The sequence below is a fragment of the Caloenas nicobarica genome, chromosome 15 (genome assembly GCF_036013445.1).
Source record: "Caloenas nicobarica isolate bCalNic1 chromosome 15, bCalNic1.hap1, whole genome shotgun sequence".
NCBI classification, from domain to species: Eukaryota; Metazoa; Chordata; class Aves; order Columbiformes; family Columbidae; genus Caloenas; species Caloenas nicobarica.
In genome coordinates, this window is record NC_088259.1 from 4,387,678 (window position 1) to 4,406,125 (window position 18,448).

Sequence of the window (18,448 nt, forward strand, 5' to 3'; positions counted from 1 at the left end):
CACAGATCTCGCTCCAGCTCTGGAGTTCTTGCATTAGGAACTCAGCAAAACCCATGCAGACAAGTGGTTACCAGTCTGATGGTCACCTTTCCTATTAACCCTCTTCTCACCATTGTAGCAAGGAGATGAGCATGGAAGCATATGAGCTCCGCTTTTACATTTTTTTTCCCCCAGTTTTCCAAAAAGAAAAGAAACTAGATGACATTTTAAACAGGGAGCATCTTGCAAGCCGGGAAATCCGGAGCTACACTCCGGCATAGCTCAGAGCAGCGCCCAGGGCTCCACAGGCAGCACGTGCTCTCTGCGGCGGTTCGTATGAGAAGGTGGGACATTTCACACAGCAAGAGGAAGGAAGAATGTGAAAATTTCACCAAGTGTGTGGTCACTGGGAGGAAAGAATAGAACTGATGAATTTTTTTAGCTTTGATGATTTTGGCAAAACCATAAACCACGTGCATCATGCTTCAGGAGACTATATCACAAATTCATCAACCATAATTCCCAGGCAATTCAGAGGCAGAATTGATTCTTTGATGTCTGAAGTCCCATTTTTGCAATGCACCAGGGATGTTTGACCAGTCCTGTTTGTTTCAGAGCCCCTTCTAAAGTCAGAGCTGCTGAAATGCAGCAGCCTGGTGCAAACCGCTGCTGCATCACAGTCTGCGTAACAGAGTTGTAGGATGCTGATGGCACCTCTGTCTTCAGAGGTCTTCTGGAGCTAAAGACAAGTTTAACCACACTTTCTTACTTGCATCACACCTGCACTTTCTTATGATCATAGAATCATTCTGGTTGGAAGAAACCCTCAAGATCATCAAGTTCAACCATTAACCTAAATCTGGCACTAACCCACATCCCCGAGAACATCATCTCTGCATCTTTTAAACCCTCCAGGTTGGTGACTCCACCACTGCCCTGCGCAGCCTGTTCCAACGCTTGACAACCCTTTCCAGGAAGAAATTTTTCCTAATGATCATCTAATCGTCTAATGATTTCCCAGAGTGCAAACCCCCATCGAAGTGAGGGAAGAAGCCACAACCCAGCAGCAATCTCGCCAAGCATGTGTCTTGCAGGAACAGTGATTTCCCCAGCAGCAGAGAGGAAGGACCAGTCCCACGGCAGACACCGGCCTCTCCCGGCACACAGAGCGCAGGACCACGGTCTCGGATACCACATGCCAGACATGCTGGTCATGCAGAACCTGCAGCACTGAGATTCATATAAAGGGACCTTGAAACTCTGCTGGACCACACGTAGTTGCAGTAATACCCAACCCCAATTTTTGCCATCTCCGAAGTTTAAACAAAGCCTTGTACCCACACCAACCACAAAGGAAGCCCGCAGAGCTCGTCCATCCCCTCTGCTCACGCACAGTGGGGACTCGCCACCGCCACCACGATGCGCTTGCCTGCACAGCAGTGGGGGAGATTTGCATCCTATGGGCACATCCCTGCCACTTACCCAAGGGCTGGAGCTTGCATAGCACTTTTACCAGCAGTAGTTTCACGGCTTCACACCCACTGTAAGTTCTATTTCACTTTTGGACAAGAGGGAACAGAGAATGGTCATTGGCGCATCCAAAACTGGAAACCTGCACCCCGGGAGAGGCTGCAGAACAGGAGCTCCAGTGCCCAGACCTGCACATCCCACACAACCCTGCACAGAAAACACCTCCCATCCACAGGTGGGAACTAATCCCTCCAGCAGGACATTTAAGTCATCCCCACCTGTGTTTTACAATTCAGAGATAATGAATTAACTGCAACATTAAGCTTAAAAATGAAAACGTTGACACCTTTGCACAAAGAGATCACAACTTCTCTTTCTAATGCATTTAGCTGCTTTTAAAGTGTTACTTAATGCATTGGAAACAAAACCAAACGAAAAAACATCCTCATTACTTTCTGTGAAAGGAAAAGAGGCGAGCAGGTGGCCTTGATTGCACGAGTCTCTTACCACACTGTTATGTCACTAAGCTGAGCATTTGCACAGGTCTGAAAAATTGTTTGCAATGGGCACGTAGACAGCAGAGCTACCAGATGTTGCTCTCCTAATATTTGCTATATTACATCACTGGATACTGCTCGAAAGCCAACCTGTGCCAAGTTTTCCGAGGCCTAAGCTCACTTCGTACATGTGCATCTGCAGCTGTGGGGACCTGGCTCTGCTGCACTGAAGTCTTGGGCTGCTGTTTGTCCAAGGTGCCCCGCGCACCCGAGAGCTCTTTATGCAATTACTGACACACACACACAGCATCAGCAGCGAGCACTTTCCTGCTGCGTCCCATCACGTGCTGTCAGACTTCTGTATAGTCAGGAAAAACAAAAAAACCACACGAAACCAAAAACAAACAAACAAAAAAACCCCAACCAAACAAAAAAAGAAAATGCCCAAACTGCAAGTGTAAGTTGGTGTTCGGATGAGGAAAATAAAAGATATTTCATCAAAGTCTATTTACTGACATTCAGGGAGGTTGCATTTAAAATTTTATTGGCTCCCTCCAGCTCTGGTTAGTGCTGCTGCCCACCCCCTCCCACCCATTTTCCCCCCTCCTGCTGCCCAGTGCCTCCCAGTTTCAGACACGAGAGCTTTAACCCATTTGCGAGATGCTGCTCACTGAGGTGGGTGATGGGAGGAGGGAAGAGAAGGAGCATGAAGAATTACATCAAGAACCGGCCCCCCGAGACCTGTCTGCGATGCACATCCCCACATCAAGCTGTCAGCTCCCAGCGTTCAGCCCCACCGGCGTATATTTGCTCCAGAGGAGAAATTCATTTTGCACTCAGCTAATGTAACCCCAAAGTGCTTTAAAACAATATTCTTCTAATAGAGACATTACGACAGCTATTATTTTCCTGTTTAGAGTTAAACTAAGCTAACACAAAGGTAACTTTATTTTAAACAAACTACCACCATCACACAAAATGGATACGAAATACTTCTCCTCCACCATATGGTGAATTTAGCTTTATTTTTTGCTCTTCTTGAAGGAGACACACTCAATGGCAAACACCAGCTTGTGCAGCAACATAATACAGAAACTGGAAAACACTTCATTCAAAATCCTCTTGCTTAATGACAATTAAGGAAGCTCTGTTCAATATATATAATCTGAAGCTCTTTTTCCCCTGACTTTCTGGAAAAGTGTCATTCTAATGGCCCACTGAAAAAAAAATAGGTTATTTCTAAATTACTTCCAAGTATTATGTTCTTGAAAGTATTCCTGCTTGTCTGTGACTTACCACTGGGCTTCATTTTTCCTACCCACCCCACGAGCATCTATAACGATTGAGAGGGGACTGTGTTTGCTGCTACAACTGTACAAATCCAAAGCAGCCCAGAGGAAGCAAACGGATTTGCTCCACAGGGAGCCAGCCTGATCCTTGGAGCCTCTCCATGCCACGTGTTCAGACCATCTCTGACTTCAGTCCTATTTTACAGAGCCTGGAAGTTCAGCTCACAGCCAGGGTAAGTGCACCTGGCCCGTGTCAGCATTAACAGCACAATCTTTCATGAGATACACAAGTCGTCAAATTACAGAGAGCAAAGAGCTGGGCAAAGAGCAGCAGCCAACTCGCCCTGGATTTCCTCGGCACTTGCAGCCTGACGGGCTTTGAAAGGGGCAGGCACATCAGACACACACCCGCTGCCTCTTGCACCTCCAGAGTCACCACAGATTTATTGAGCGATTATTGTGAATTTGTATGTTGGGTCCACCATGCTCTGAGGTTCCCCATGCTTCCAAGACAGGCTTTGCATGAGGACATTTGATCTCTTTGACTGAAAAAAAAAAAAAAAAAAAAAAAGAGTTCTACATGCAACTTTACTTGCATCCAGGTGATTTTTAAATGTCAGCTTTGCTCAACAGCATGAAGATACCTGCTGCTTGCAGGCTCACCTTCTCTGAAGCATCCCAAAGCTGCCACTGTTGCTGCTCTGGTGCTTGTGGCTTTGCAGGGAAACCCAGAGCCGAGATGGGCACAGGTTTGCAGATGGTATGAAATCCCGACATGTCCAAGCCACTCTGCAGCCTCTTGCATGGGCAGTCCCAGGGTAAGGGCTCCAAACCGGGCTGCAGGTGTCAGCTCTTCTTCTCCAAAAGCCAAAAATGCCAAAGTCGCTTTGCAGAAAGCTTTTCCCTCTCTCTGCCTCGTCCTCTCCCGTGGATGCCACAGGCAGTGCAGATCTCCAGCAGCAAATACCCTGCTGTGCGCTGCCCTAGTTTATAATGCTCCTCCAGGCTGGAGGTTCCACTGCTGCACTCCCTGGGCTCCCAGTTTGGTCCTCAACAACTTAATTTGACTATGCACAACACAGAGAAGAAGTAATGAAGGCTATTATAATTTCTCCCACCACCAGGACAGATGCTCAGTGCTGCTGCTGAGCCTTGTGCTGAATGTATCCTCGGACCTGCTGCCGAGCCACGCGCTCTCCTGCAGCCCCAGCAGGATGCCCAGCACAGGACACCACATATTGCTGGTGCGATTCACAGCACTGGTGCTTGGCCCAAATGGCAGCACTGCAGGTCTCAATGCTCCTCTGAAAACAACTTTTTTGATGCTGGGGCACCTTATAGGAGCACTCCCCGGAGTCCCACCATCCCTGTACTTGTGCCATAGGGTGCATGCAGATACACCAGAAGGTCCAACAGCTGCTGGAGTCTGCCAAGAACATCCTCTTGAACCTCCAGTCCCACTGCAATGTCACCACAGTAGAAAAACAGTGGCCAAGACACCAACACAGCTTTGGCTGGATCTAGCCTCTGAACCCCAATGCATAGCTGCACCCATTGCACTTCATCCACAGTTCAAGAGGTGGCATTTTTTAGCCAAAACTCAAGTGACGCACGAACACGGTGTCTTGCACATGCAGGTCGGTGGTCGCAGAGCATCTCACAGCTGTGCTGCAGGGCAGCAGGAGCATCAGGCCAGTTTCCCCAGCCAAGGAGCCAGCCCAGGCACCCTTTAATTCTGTAGCAGTGTGGATTAATTGGACACTGTGACAGGAATAGATGTACGGCTATCTTAATCATTCATCGACCTTATAAAGTTAATTCATTAGCCTTTCTGCTCCAGAAACAAGTTCTGCTTTCATTGAAACCTCTGCAGATTCACCAGCTCAGAGGAGGTTTCAGAGATGTAACCTGGGCAAATTTTATCAATGAATTCAAATCTTGAGCTAAATCTGAAGGAGGAATGGATTTACCCTAATCCCCTCCAAACATTCATCAGCATCACCTGGCAGCTCAGCAGGATTTAATCTCTTTTTAATCTCTCAAAAACAGTAGAGTATATGGGGAAGAGACTGGGCACACAGCAACGGTGGCTCGCTCTCCTTTTTCCCCCCCCTGCCCCCGGCTGCCAAGTCACATTAAGCAGCACTTGTAAATTCATTAAGATCATTGCTAAGATTACTTTCCAGGTAAACAACCACTTGCCAACGAGAGAGGGTGCACGCTTCAGAGGAGGGTCCACGCTATTTGGCACAGGAGAAGAGGTACCCGTCCAGCAGCCTCTGCAGGAGCACACTATCTCCATGAAGATGCTCCAGGAGCTCAAATCCCATCAGCTGGCTGGCAGGGAGCACAGGGATGCTTTTCCCTGGACTGTGAGCAGTGATGGGGTGGAGATGCAGCAAGCCACTTTTTGGTGGTAGCACAGAACCCCGCACGTAGCATCCTCCAACGCTGCTGCAAACCCGACAGCAGAAACACAGACCCCGGTGCCAAAAAACAAGCTTTGCAGTGCAGGTACCACGCTCTACAAACAGCTTAAATCTCAGCCCTGAGTGACTTAGAGGGTGTTTTCATACCTCCCACTAAAACTACCGGCAACAACAGCGTTATTGGCTCGGATCACTGTGGATGTCGTGACCGGTGACATCCCACCCCCGGCGGCTGCTGAGCCACGGGGACCCCGGCACGAGGTGCCTGATGGCAGCAGAGCCAGCACGGGGGCGAGTCCGACCCAATGCATTTAGGAGCACCCGGTTTAGAGCGTTAGCGTGTGATTCTAGGTTTACATAACACCACCAAAGGATTTTGGCAGAAACAATTGGTATTAGGAAGGAAAACGAAGCATCAGGAAGAGCCGGCAAAGAGACACCTCTCGCAGCAGCCCCCAGGCTACAAAGAAAATAAATAACCAAAGCAACAGAAGCAACACTTGGATAGCAGGGAGGCAGAGGGGAAACCTCCGCAAGAGGAAATGAAACCTGAATCGCAGCTGAGATGAGCAGGGTATTAAGCTTTCCTTTTCCACCTCCTTCCCACCCCCCGTCGGACTATGCTTGCTGCTTTATTCCATCACTCCGGGCACCGCTCACGCACAGCGAGCGGAAAGCCGTCTGGCACGGGGCTCCAAGCTGTGAGGTCTGAGCGGCTCCTGCCGAGCAGCCTCCGGCCCCGCAGACGCTAATTGCGGAGCTCGGCGACGCCGGGCAGGGACCCGGGCACTGATGGTGTTGGTTAACCGGCTCCACCGCGGCACCAGGCAAAGCGCCGGCAGCGACCGGCACCACGCTCGGAAAGCTTCAATCGCACAAACTTCACGTTGTAATTTTTAAAGTCGATTCAGCCTGGGTGTTGCCGGGTTAGGAGTATGGGAGGTTCTGTTTATCCCCAGCCAAATGCAGCAGAAAGCCCAAAGAAGGCTGAAGCTCCCCCAGTTTGGTCTCTCTAGTGGCTCCAGCTCTGGCCAACGGGATGAGGCCACCAGTCTCAGGTGGCCCAGCTGGTCCCCGTCCTGCTGTACGTGCCGCATGCTCAAAGAGCAGGATGACAACCAGCAGCCCTCGTCCACAGCGCCCGAGGACATCTGGTCCCTCAGCACTCTGGCCTGGTGACCCAGTGATGAGAAGAGCCACAGCAGCTCTTCAGAAACCTCCGGGTCCCTCAGTCTTCCTGCTATAACTGTGCTAAGCAAGGAGCCCGTTTGCTCTCAAGACCTTTTTTTGCCAGGCAGAGGATCCCTTCCAAACTGGCACCATCCCCGCGCTCCTGGCACAATGACAAAGACACGAGTGAAAGCCCCAGATCCAGCAGAACACGCTTCCCGCCTCTGAGCCACCCAAAATTCCCAACCCTAGGGGCAAGTGAGAAGCCCCAGTTGAGCTTCAGAACGTCATAAGACAATTTTACAAGGCAAGATGTTGAAACGTACATTTCCCAGACAATTAACTTAGAGCAGTGCTTTCCTGCAAATGGGAACTGCATCTGTGGCTTCACGTGCAGCTCGTGGAGGACAGGTCTGGATGGCCGGACTTAAATTTAATCAAACTCAGTCCAAATCAGAAAAGTTTCCATGATAAACTTGGCTTTGCCTGTGATACAAGGATACAATTTTGCTAATGATTACCTTACCTTTATCTTTAGATTCTGCCTATAACCCCTGAAATTCAGTATTCTGCTCTGGGAGCTTGTAGAGGACCCAACAGAGTTCTATTTGAAATGGGGCACGTTCTTCTCTATCACGCAGATTTAGTGTGCAGCACCTCACGTGCACGAAGTTAGCCCTTAGATACTAGCAACACCAAAGAGAAAACAGGTTTTCGGTCCAGCTGGACATAGCAGGAATATTAAAAAGCGACTTTGTGACTCCAGCAGAGCTGGTGGCCTCGGAGCAGAGAAGTCCCATGCGTGGGGTGGCACCATAATTTTGTACGAGGCTGCCCTTCTTTGCAGCTCTTCACTAATTTCCTCTCAAACTTGCACACTGTGACCTTTCCAGGCAAAAAAAAAAAAGAAAAAAGCCTGCAGTCTAACAGGAATGGTAACACAGGCAGGGAAAGGATGCTGGAACCACCTGCAATCTGGATCCTTGCTCCTACAGGATGTGTTTCTAAATCTCAGTCAATACCACATGTTTTCCACGGAATGAAGCATTTCACATTTTATTAATTCTAACCAAAGCCCTTTTTATTACAAGCTTCCTATTTAGCATTCGATTGCAGCCATCACCACTGAGACTCTCACTGTATCAGAGCAGAAAATCCATGGCTCGCAGTTGGCACAGGCTGTATATTGATATTTTTCTCTCCTGCCATCTCAATCCCAGAAGGTGCTATTGGAATTACTTTAAATACACTTCCAGAGGTCCCTTCCAGCCTAAGTTATTTTATGGTTTTAAACATGTATTATTTTTCTTCTGTGCTCTCACACTAATTTGGTACCTCGCTTCCACAGATGACTGAAGTTACATGTTGTTATTCCCACCAGCATTTGGCCTCCCACAAAAAAACACCACTACACACCAACCACCTTACGTAAAGGGTTGCAAGTTTATAAAGCTAAAAAGACCATTTCAGTAATATTTTCCCCCGTTTCAAAGCCCATCTCTTAAAGTGGAAAAACGGATTTAATATCATTTTCAAAAAACCTACATTCTGCTCTTATTTAAATCAAATAGTTAAATACTCCACACATACCGTTTGTCAGAGCCACGACAGAACTGTTTGCAAACAGACGGCCACCCACAATTAATCTGCCACCTTGACACAGAAATGCAGGTTGTCAATTAATTAAAAAACACATGCCACTAGTCTTCAGTTCACTTTATGACCTGCTGTCTTTCCTCCTAGGAAGACTCTTTATCTTAAGTGTTGGCGGGGGGGGGCGGAATTATAAAACTACCTGCTAATAATGAAAACATGACTCTGGTTTTCTTGGCATCTAATAAATGTTGCTCTCGGCTTTAACAGATTTATCAGGCTTAAAACCACCAGGTCGCCAACATCCGTCTGGGGTAGAGGAGACCAGGCTGTAATTCCAGTGCAGGTTCCCAAATATCCAGAGAGCGAAGCCCGCCTGACCTCACCGGCTGGCTGCTCGGTGGAAGGTTTTTCTGCTGCTTTCAAGGGCTGTTTGATCTTCGATCAACAACGCTTATCGGCGGTTAAGTCTGCCAGCCATTCCCAAAAGTTTGGTATTTCTAACAGCACATTCTTCTCTTCCTTTGAATGCTATTCAGCGACGATAGTGCATCAGGGGAAACGCTGCCTCCCTGGGTTTAACAGGGACAAAAAGAGCAGGATCCTATCACGGAAACATTTCTCAGTGCTACAAGCCCCAGCTTCTGTGGGTCATATTCCCTCCCCTCCAGCCTCCCAGTTTTTCTGCTTTTTCTACTCCAGATGACACCCATACACTTTTTTGCACCCATTGCATAAGGTGGCACAAACCGAGATAATTCAATTAAGCGTTTCCATACAAAACTTCCTCTAAAGTTTTCAGAAATTTAATTTCGATGCTGTCAAAGTTTCTCTCTTGTTTGCTAAGGACTCCAGGGCACACTGCTCCTCTTCTTACATCAGGGACTAGAAATCCAGTTCCCTAAAAACATCATTCTTTCACAGCAGGCACGCTGACATGGCTCACCGTATAAAAACCCACCGTTCAAAGAAACAGTCATGAAAAATGAGAAACATGAACTGGATCTGAACTGTTATTTTTTCATAGAGAAAAATATACTTCTATTTATTTTTACCTTTGTTTATTTTATTACCAGCACCATGTGCGGCCAAGCTCTCTGTTGCCACCACCTGCCCCATCTCTCCTACACTGGGTCATCCTTCACATTAAAACTGTTTCATTTGAGGATTTTCAAATGGCTTAACAACTCCTAATGAGCCATACAGGCTCTACCACCTTCCCAGGGAGAGGCAGGAGATGCTCAGGGAATAAACTTCTGGGTAAATCAGCTGGAAAGGTGAAACTCTTTCCTAGGTATAAACGTGGAGATCCACGTCTTTGGAAGAGAGAAGCATTTCAGGGTGCCCTGGGCTCTGCTTGCACCGCCCCAGGGACCCAGGTCTCCTGCAATGGATGCTCAATGCTTGGGATGGCTCAAATTATTTTACAAATAACCCCCAATTGTCTGGGGTACCCAGAAATGACCCTGGAGACTCAGGCCAGCTCATGGAGAGGAGAAACGGCAAAGCCACAACACAGCCTGAACCTCCCTACCCTGATTGCAGGCAAGCACGGGTTCCAACCTGCGGGCAGAAGGAGACGAAGAAGATGATGAAGATGAGGGTGTTCTCAAAAGCTGAGAAGAGGAGCATGGCGCACAGACAGGGAAAAAGGAGATGGAGCCTCCCTGACGAGTCCAGGCGGGAATGGAAACTCTGAGTCACCGGTAGGTTTTGTGGGAAGAAAAACCCGCTAATGTGATCCAGCTAATCCGATAAAAAAAGTGCCCGTTGCTGCCGTCGAGGTGGAACGGGATTCACAGGGCACGGGCAGCCCGGTCCCTGGGGAAAATACAACCTATGTGACAGAGAGGACAGTGGCACGTCACCAGGGCGAGGGTGGCACGTGTGAAGATGCACATCAGGAGCGGGGAGGAGAGGAGAGACTCCATGCAGAGCCACCCACCCTGCTTGGGAATAGGTCCCCGTACTGCCACCTCCCTTTTCCAGCTCCTGCTAAATCATGAGATGCTTAGAAACACAGAAAAAAAAAACCCAAAATGCAGCCAAGAGGCTGGGTCCTTATGCCAACAGGGGAAAAAAAAAAAATCTATATTTTAAACACTCGTGCAATCCAGGTGTCCAGGCTATAATTACAGGTCAAGAAACTGCCTCAGACCGAGAGTCACCCGATTTCTGCAGATAAGGTTCCTCAGAAGCCGCACACGGCAACCAGCATAAACCGATGCTCAAATAATCTTTCCATTATAACAATCGCTGGTCCAGGGCCCTAATTTAACACTTACCTAACAGTTACATTCGCCACAGAGCTGAACTGAAATTGCACAGTTGTCGCGAAGAGATTTAATTATATCTGCAGAGGTCAACCAATCTATGCAAAAGATTACAGCGGAGGAGAGATATTCTGTGGCATAATGCAAAGATTTCGCCTGCAGGCGATGCAGCAGCCGATGCCATTTTTCAAAGGAGAAATGGCATCCATCAGAACAAAACCACCGGAGGGAAACAATAGGAAGAGGGGGGAGGGGATGCAGATGATTAAAATATTTAAATCTGGTCATATAAGTGCAAAACCAGGCAATTCAATGCTGGTTTCAATCACTTTTTTTTTTTTTTAAGAGTGGTTTGATTAGTGCTTGTTTCAGTAAGTTTTGTTGTGAGATTTCTCCCCCCTGCAGTTGAGCTGTGCATCCCCAAGCAGAAGCTTTAATTATACAAAAATGCATGTGTAAAATCACAAAGGTGGAACATTAGAGCTCAAACCTCCAATTAGGAGCTAATAGTATCAAAGCTGGAATCACACTAAGACTTTACCCTGACTTCAGAAATGCAGAGTGAAATATAAAGAATAGACAGAGAAGGTGGTACCCAACAGCTTCAGACAGAAGCCTTGCACTCGCTGGATGGAAAATTGTGGAGGAAAACACATTAACAGCACAATAACTTATTTTTAATGTAGATCTGTTAGGAAAACACAATTATATGCTTCATTTATACTGAAAGATATAAATTAACTTCTGGTAAAAGCATTTAGAGCTTGTTTTGGAAAAAAAAAAAAAAATATATATATATATATATCCAAAACAGATGAGCACAAAGGTAATAGAGAAAAGTTGTTCACCTAGAGAGGACATCGCTTCTCCCCAGCACCCTCCTGCTCGGCCCGTCCACACCTCGTGCTCCTCACATCCAGCAGCGGAGAGATGTGGAGCGAAGGTAGAATGAAAACAGGAGGGTTTTCTTCAAATGCTGCAGAAATACCACGACGGTGACAACAACCACCAGCAAAGGAGCCGGCAGTTCCTATTCTTACACCCCCAAAAGAGCTCTGCAAGGGTCCCGGCTGCTCTCCCCGCCGCCCTGGAACCGGCAGCAGCCATGCCCCATGCCAGCTGGAGGATGCTCCGGTCTGCTAAAAGCAAAATACAATTCATCAACAGAATGTTTTTTTCCATTCTGGATGCACAAACTGATCCTGGTGCCTGTTGCAAGCTCAGATGTATACGATAAGTCCAGAGCTGTTCATGGATTTATCCCGTGCTCGTGGTGATGTAACACGCAATAGGTTTTGGACCCCTAATGGACAATGTTTATAGTTGTTTTGAAGCACCAAAAATAAATTCCTGGAGGTGTTTAAAAGGCAGTTTAGGTGAGGTTCTTAGAGACATGCTTTAGTGCTAGAGCTAGGTTATGGTTGGACTCTATGATCCCGAGGGTCTCTTCCAACTGAAATGATTCTATGATTCTATAATTAGAGAAACTTGCAAGATTTTGAAGCTAAATATTTGTCTCTTGATGCCTTCTCTGCTACAGGGGCTTTTGCAGATCAGGCCCTTAACAAGGTTATTCAGAACTGGCCCCAACAAACACGTTGTTATGTACAAGTCAGACTGATCTTCAAAATATCTCCCGTTGTTCCAAAAACAATCAGATTAGAGCCTCCATCTGCGCATACAGAGAGAACAACAATGTCTGTGAATGGATGGACATTCATTATTTAGCTCCCAATCCCCAACTTAAAGCCCAAGGCAAAAATGGATCTTCAAATGCCTTCTGCCCTGCAACCCAACAAAGATCGCTCTGGAGATAACAGGGTTGTCCCACTGAGCAGCTCAAGCACTTTTCAGAGGAAGCTCTTGGTCATGTTCAGGGCCTAATAAAGAAAAAAAAAAAAAAATCCACATTTGCAAATCAACAGGAGCTGCCTGCCAAATGAGAATAAAATAGAGCCCAAATTAAAAATTTGCTGGACTTTGTTCTCCATCCAGAATCCCCCGTCTCCAAAGAAAGATTTATGCTACTTCAAAACAGAGTTGGCTTAGAAAGTAGAAAGGGAAAAAACATATTTTATCTTCCAGAATGGCAAAGCAGTTCTGGAACGATGAAAAGGGACTGTGTTTATCACTGCAATGTACAATTTATGGTAAAAGTCAAAACAAAACAGAATGTTCCACAGAAACGCATTTGCTACATCGACCCAGGCTCATACCAGCAGCTCAGATCCCATTTCTGAAGGGTTCTTAAAAGAAGAGAGCACTGGTTGCAGATTAATACTCATCTCATGACTAGGAGATTTTAATTATCCATAATTTATGACGGTGTGTTGGCGAAATAGTTTTTCTCGATTTATCAGCCTAAGAGGCAAAGACACAGGCTGCGTTTGGAGATGCAAAGCCACAGAGTCCTGTTAGGAAGATCTGGCACAAGTTTTGCTGGTGCTGTTGAACCCTACAGAAATGCTACTGGGTTAATAGGATTCCCAGCACGTGTCTCCCATTAACCACCGGAGGTTCCTGAGGACCACGGGCACTCCCGGAGTCACAGCAATGAGCTTGTTCTGCAAGGATTAGGTATTCCCAGGCTGGGTTCTCCTCCTCCTCCCCATCAATCATTGCCCTAAGTGGAAATTAGGCATCGCGCTAATGAAGTCTGAGCATTGAAACACCAGAAGCAACTCGGAGGAATTTATCTTTAAATTTATTTCTGCAGGAAGACTAGAGAAAGATGTTAATTCACTCCCCAAAGTTGCTCGTAGGGAGCAGGATCACTCCCTGGGTATCGCAGCACAGCATCACGCGGTGCTGTGCTCAGGCAGGATTCCTGCCATGTACCTCCCTTGCAAAAGCAATTTTGCCTGGGTTAAGGAGGAAAAACTCCCTCCCGTCCTTTGTGGACCCACACAATTTAAGATCTGGGAAAATCTGATACATCAGCCAGTATACCAGACCCTGTTGCTAAAGTTCTGCGAAGAGCAGAACGAGCTCCTGTGTTACCAAACTGTATGGGTTTTTTTCCACGGTTTACTTATTGAGAAATACAAATGCAAAGAGTCTCCCCAGAGTGGGAAAAAACCCCAAATTTTCACAAAGCAACTGGAAGGATGTGAAAATACCCCACCGAAGACCAACCTTATATGGTACATGAACATGCTGCCTCTCCCCAAAACATCATCGCAACCCCCAGGCAGCAGCGAGACCCCCATGAACGCTTCACTTCCCCAGCAAGGGAGCAGGAGGAGGGTCTGCAGCAGAGAAAAAGGCCAGAGAGGACAGAAAAAGGGGCTTTAGACCCAGACTTAAAAGGCAAATCCAAAATGGAAGTAGGTGCTCCCTTCAGCAGGGCTCAGGCGGCCAACGACAAGAGACAAGCGTCACAGTTTGGACAAGGGCTCCTCGCAGAGATGGCCCCACTTCCAGCTGAACCTCCCCAGTCCCTCGTGGGCGCCACGCAGACACAACCTAATGCACAAGAGGTGTTTCTTCTGTGCAACCCCAACGACGGAGCGGGTCCTGGATCCGGGAAAGCGGCGAGGGGCTGGCACCCCAGCGAGGGATATGCTTGCTGCCATGTGCCCTGGGGAGGCTGCCGGTGGCTTCGGGAAGGTGTCGCTCCTTATCGCCCCTGCGCAATGGGTTGAGCCCAGACAACCCTAAAAATCCTGCCAAGGAGCATCAGTCCGCCAGGCTGCGAGCAACAGCTCCCCGGGCTCTGGCAAGGTTGGGTCCTCTTCCCATGGCAAACTGCTCCATGTGGGGTCACCCGTGATGGAGACTGGTTTACATGGGGAGCACTTTTTTCCCTGCTTTGATGCCACCAGCATGCCCAGTGCATAAAAACTCCTCACCAAATGCAGACAGCAGAGGTGAAGGCTCCTTCTCACCCTGCCTGCCGGGGTGTGAGGGACCCTGTTCTCCATCCAGGGGTGTCCAGCCCCTCACTCCCCACCACCGGTCCCTGCCGGTGGCCGGACCTTCACGGGCAAACAAAAATGCTCCAGAAGCAGTTAAAGAAAAAGCACAAATGTCCCCCTTCTGGGGAGGCCTCAGCTGAACATACGCTCCCATTTCATTATCCCTCTAAACATCCCTTGTCCTTTTAAAAATGGAAATGCTGATACTCAACAGGCATCTCTGTAGCTGCAAAGAGAAATTGTGACTTACTGCAGCACGCAGGCGAGATCGGAGACCTCACGGTAACAATATCGTGTTCAGTAAGTGCACAAAACAATTACATTAACATTTCAGGATGCTCTGGGCTAAAGCGCATCTCCCCGGCAAGCTCGCTTGGCGATGGGCGCACGGGCAGAGCTCTGCTGTGCTCTCAGCGAGTTATTTATACACGGTGACACTGCACGCTCCTTCACGGCTTCTCTGCCTCCCCCCCGCCCCAAATAAATAAATAAACAAAGCAGCCCTTCGGGAGAAAAAAAGCTGAACCTGAACAAAACAAGCGCTTTGAATCAAAGGGCTTTAAAGCCCCTCTGTAAACTTGGCGAAGCAGGAGGACAGTGAAGAGCCTGCAAGGGCTCCTTGCCCAGGCTCCTCCTAGAGCTGGATTTTATCTGGGATATCTGCAAGAACTAGTGGAAGAACTTCTGATTTTTCCACTCCGCTCCACCCTCCTCTGTAGCTTTTTCAAGTGGAAACGTTTCGAGGCAGACACTGTCTAAGCCCAGCTCGGGGCTGAGCCACCAGCGCTGGACAGGAGCGATGGGCTTGGGATCAGGTGAGTTTTTGGAGTTTCCCAGAGGGTCCCAGGTGGCTCCGACGAAGCAGGTGTGCTCAGACCACGCTCTCCGTAGCAGGCACAAGTGAACAGAGTGCCGGTGGTGATCCCCGGCCACACGCCACCCCACACCGACTGGAAAAGTTCTGGGAAGCAAAGCAAAAAAAAAAAGCAGCAGGCGATACCGCCACCTGCTCTGCACACTGGGCCGTGTTTTGATGCTGAAGTTACCAACCATTATACCTGCATTTGGCCAGGGAAACAAGTCAACCCATTTCATCTCTGGCTTCGTTCCAGCAGCCTCGTCCCACAGACAAATGTGCACCGCTGTGCATACACAAATGACATTCGATAACTCAGAAAAGAAAAGAAGAAGAAAAAAATGAAGCCCTGAATATCAGAAAAGGGTAAGACTTCCTTTTTTCCTCCTGCTGCATTGAGCTCCTCTGTAGCAGAGCCAACAGCAGCATCTGGTGGCAGTGGTCAGCACCCGGGGTGCTCCCCTCCAGCGTCCCATCCACCCTGCCCAGCACCAGCACCCAAACGCACCCACTGGTTCTCCCCGGCTGTGCTCGCTGGGGACCCAGAACAGGCGATTTCCTCCAGCCTTCCCATCTGCAGCACCGCAAGGACCCACGGATCAATTGCGGCCGCCTAATCCGGGACTAATCTCAGGGATTCAGGCCACGGATGAGCTGACGACGCGGGGCCCCGCACACCCCAAGGCTCGGGGACGCCGGGACCGCGCGGCCCCGCCAGGGCCTGCAGCGTTGCATGCGCGACCGCGAGCCCCAGCTCACGCGTGGAAAACTGGAAGGCAAACTAAACCATCTTCGCATTTAACAACTTCTTGGTAAAATCGAGTTCGTAAAGCCGGCAGGATTTGGGGGTTGCCGCAGTTCCCAGCGGCACACGCTCGCACAATCCCAGACTTTTGCACTCTTTATCGGCTGACGTTTCAGCAGCATGGATGACCTGCTCCCAGGTGACCCATCTCTTGTTATTATTTTAGGAGCATATTTAGCATTTTAAAAGCAATGTTAATAATAATGAAGCGGTTTGAAACTACCAGTACGTGGATGCAGAAGAAATTAATTTGTTTCAGCATAATCAGGCATCTCAAAATAAATGAAATCTATTAGGTTTGCTACAACTTAATAAAAAGAGATAAATAAGCCAAATGACAAAGAACAGTTAAATACATATATTGATACATAAAGATTAATTTGTTGAATCTGGGAAGCCACACAGGTTTCCCTCTGCTTGTTTCTGAAGAGTTTGATCCTAAATTATCACAACAGCGAGATGAGCCAAGGGCATCCTGAGCTGCAGTCCCAACACAGGAGAGCATTTTCTCCCTCTATTAACTTTTTTTCAGTGCAATTACCCGAATTTAGCCCACCAGGACGCCGCCCGGGTTATGTCTCGGAGCTCATCGTGCCTGATCTGATCCTCCCTCCAAACGCGTTCACCTCCTACGGCTTTGTTGCCGAAACATCAGCGCTGTTTACCTACACGAGAGGAAAACGATACTCGCAGAGAACTATTTATCCCTGAAGTACAGCATCTATCCCCTTCGCTTTGCCTTCTCTCGGAAGAAGGAAATTTCCTACAGCACCTCCCGCGCTCTCAAATATCCCCCTGCGGATCCCTCTCTCGTTACAAGAGGAGGGTGCTTTGCTTTGCAGCTGCAGCAAGCGGCGAAAATGTAGGTTAGGGAGCTTTCCCCGCCGTGCTGCGGGTCCTGGGGAGCACACACACTCCCCAAACCCGGGGCTGGGTGCCGCGCTCCACGGGAGCATCGGTGCCGGCAGAGCGCAGGCGGGTGGGTGCCCGAGCCGGGGGACGGAGCCGCAGCCCCCGCTCGGGAGGTGCCGGCGACCCCGGCCAAGCGGCTCCGCAGCCTTGCGAAAAGGTGCAAACCACCGCAGCAAACAACAACAACAAAAAGTGCCCGACAACAACGACAACAACAAAACCCCCACGTATAGCGCTTCGGGCCAAACACTCCCGGAGGGAAAACATTCAATAAACGCACCGCTCGAAACGAACGCACAAACAAACAGCCCCAAAGAGCTGCGCTCACCCCTAGAGCGTTTCTCTCCCGGCCGCGACCGCTTCCAGCCTGCCCCGCCGAGCAGCGCCCCGGCCTCGGGCTCCCCCCGCCCCGCAGCTCCGCTCGCTCCGCCGGGGAGCGCGACGGGGCCGGGGCCGGGGCGGCCCGGGGACGCGACGGCTCTTCCCCGCGCCGCTTCCAGACCACTTTCAAAATTCCCTCCCGCAGGAGCCGGGAGCCGCCGGCACTTTCCTTTCTCCCCCCAGCACCCCCTCCCCGCGGAGAAGTTGCGGGACGCACCGAGCGGAGCCGCCCGGGCAGCCCCGCCGGGCACCGCCACCCCCCGCATCTCCCCCCACGCCGCACGGTACCTTGTTGCAATGATAATAATCCAGCGGCCCGAGGCAAGTGGGGTCAGCGCCGGGCAGGGAGCCCACGGCGGTGGGGGCGGAGGGGTAAAACCGAACGTCCATGCCGGGGCTGCGGGCGGCGGCAGGCGGGGGCTCCAGCGGGCATGGACCCGGCTGCGGCGGCGGCGGTGCCTCTGGCGCGGGGGGCGGGGAGAGGGAGGGAGGGCGGGCGGCGGCCCCCGGCCCGCCCCGCTCCGCACCGCCCCGCGCCGGGGCCGCTATTGTTCGCGGCGGGGCCGGGCGGCTCCCCCCGGCGGCCGGGCCGCCCCCACCCCACTGCCGGCACCGGCGGCTGCTGGGGCAACTCGGGGCGGCGCGGCTGGAGCCCCCGCTCCGGGGGTGCCTGGTACGGGAGGAGAGCGGGACGCCCCCCCTCTCCCCCATCGCCAGCCGAGCCGGGGACGGGAATGCTGCAACAGCCGCCGGGGGACCGGCAGAGCGGGTGCGACACCGGTTCCTGCTCCCCGGCCCTCGCCGAAACACCGTGCCCGGTTTCACCCTCCTCCCGCCACAGGACAGTACCGTGCAGCCTTCTTTTCCCCCCGCACAG

At 50.0% G+C, this 18,448-nt stretch overlaps 1 protein-coding gene across 2 annotated transcripts in view; it reads right to left on the bottom strand.

Annotated features, from left to right (window-relative positions):
* TOX2 (TOX high mobility group box family member 2) overlaps window positions 1-17,961 on the bottom strand; it is a 151,103-nt gene extending 133,142 nt beyond the window's left edge. The window contains exon 1 of one of the 2 annotated variants that reach the window (XM_065645698.1): window positions 17,860-17,961. In XM_065645698.1, coding sequence (XP_065501770.1) covers window positions 17,860-17,961 — 102 coding nt within the window. Of the gene's footprint in view, window positions 1-17,527; window positions 17,838-17,859 lie in introns of those variants that run through there. The other variant, XM_065645697.1, reaches the window with a different exon arrangement.
* Window positions 17,962-18,448: the final 487 nt, after the last annotated feature.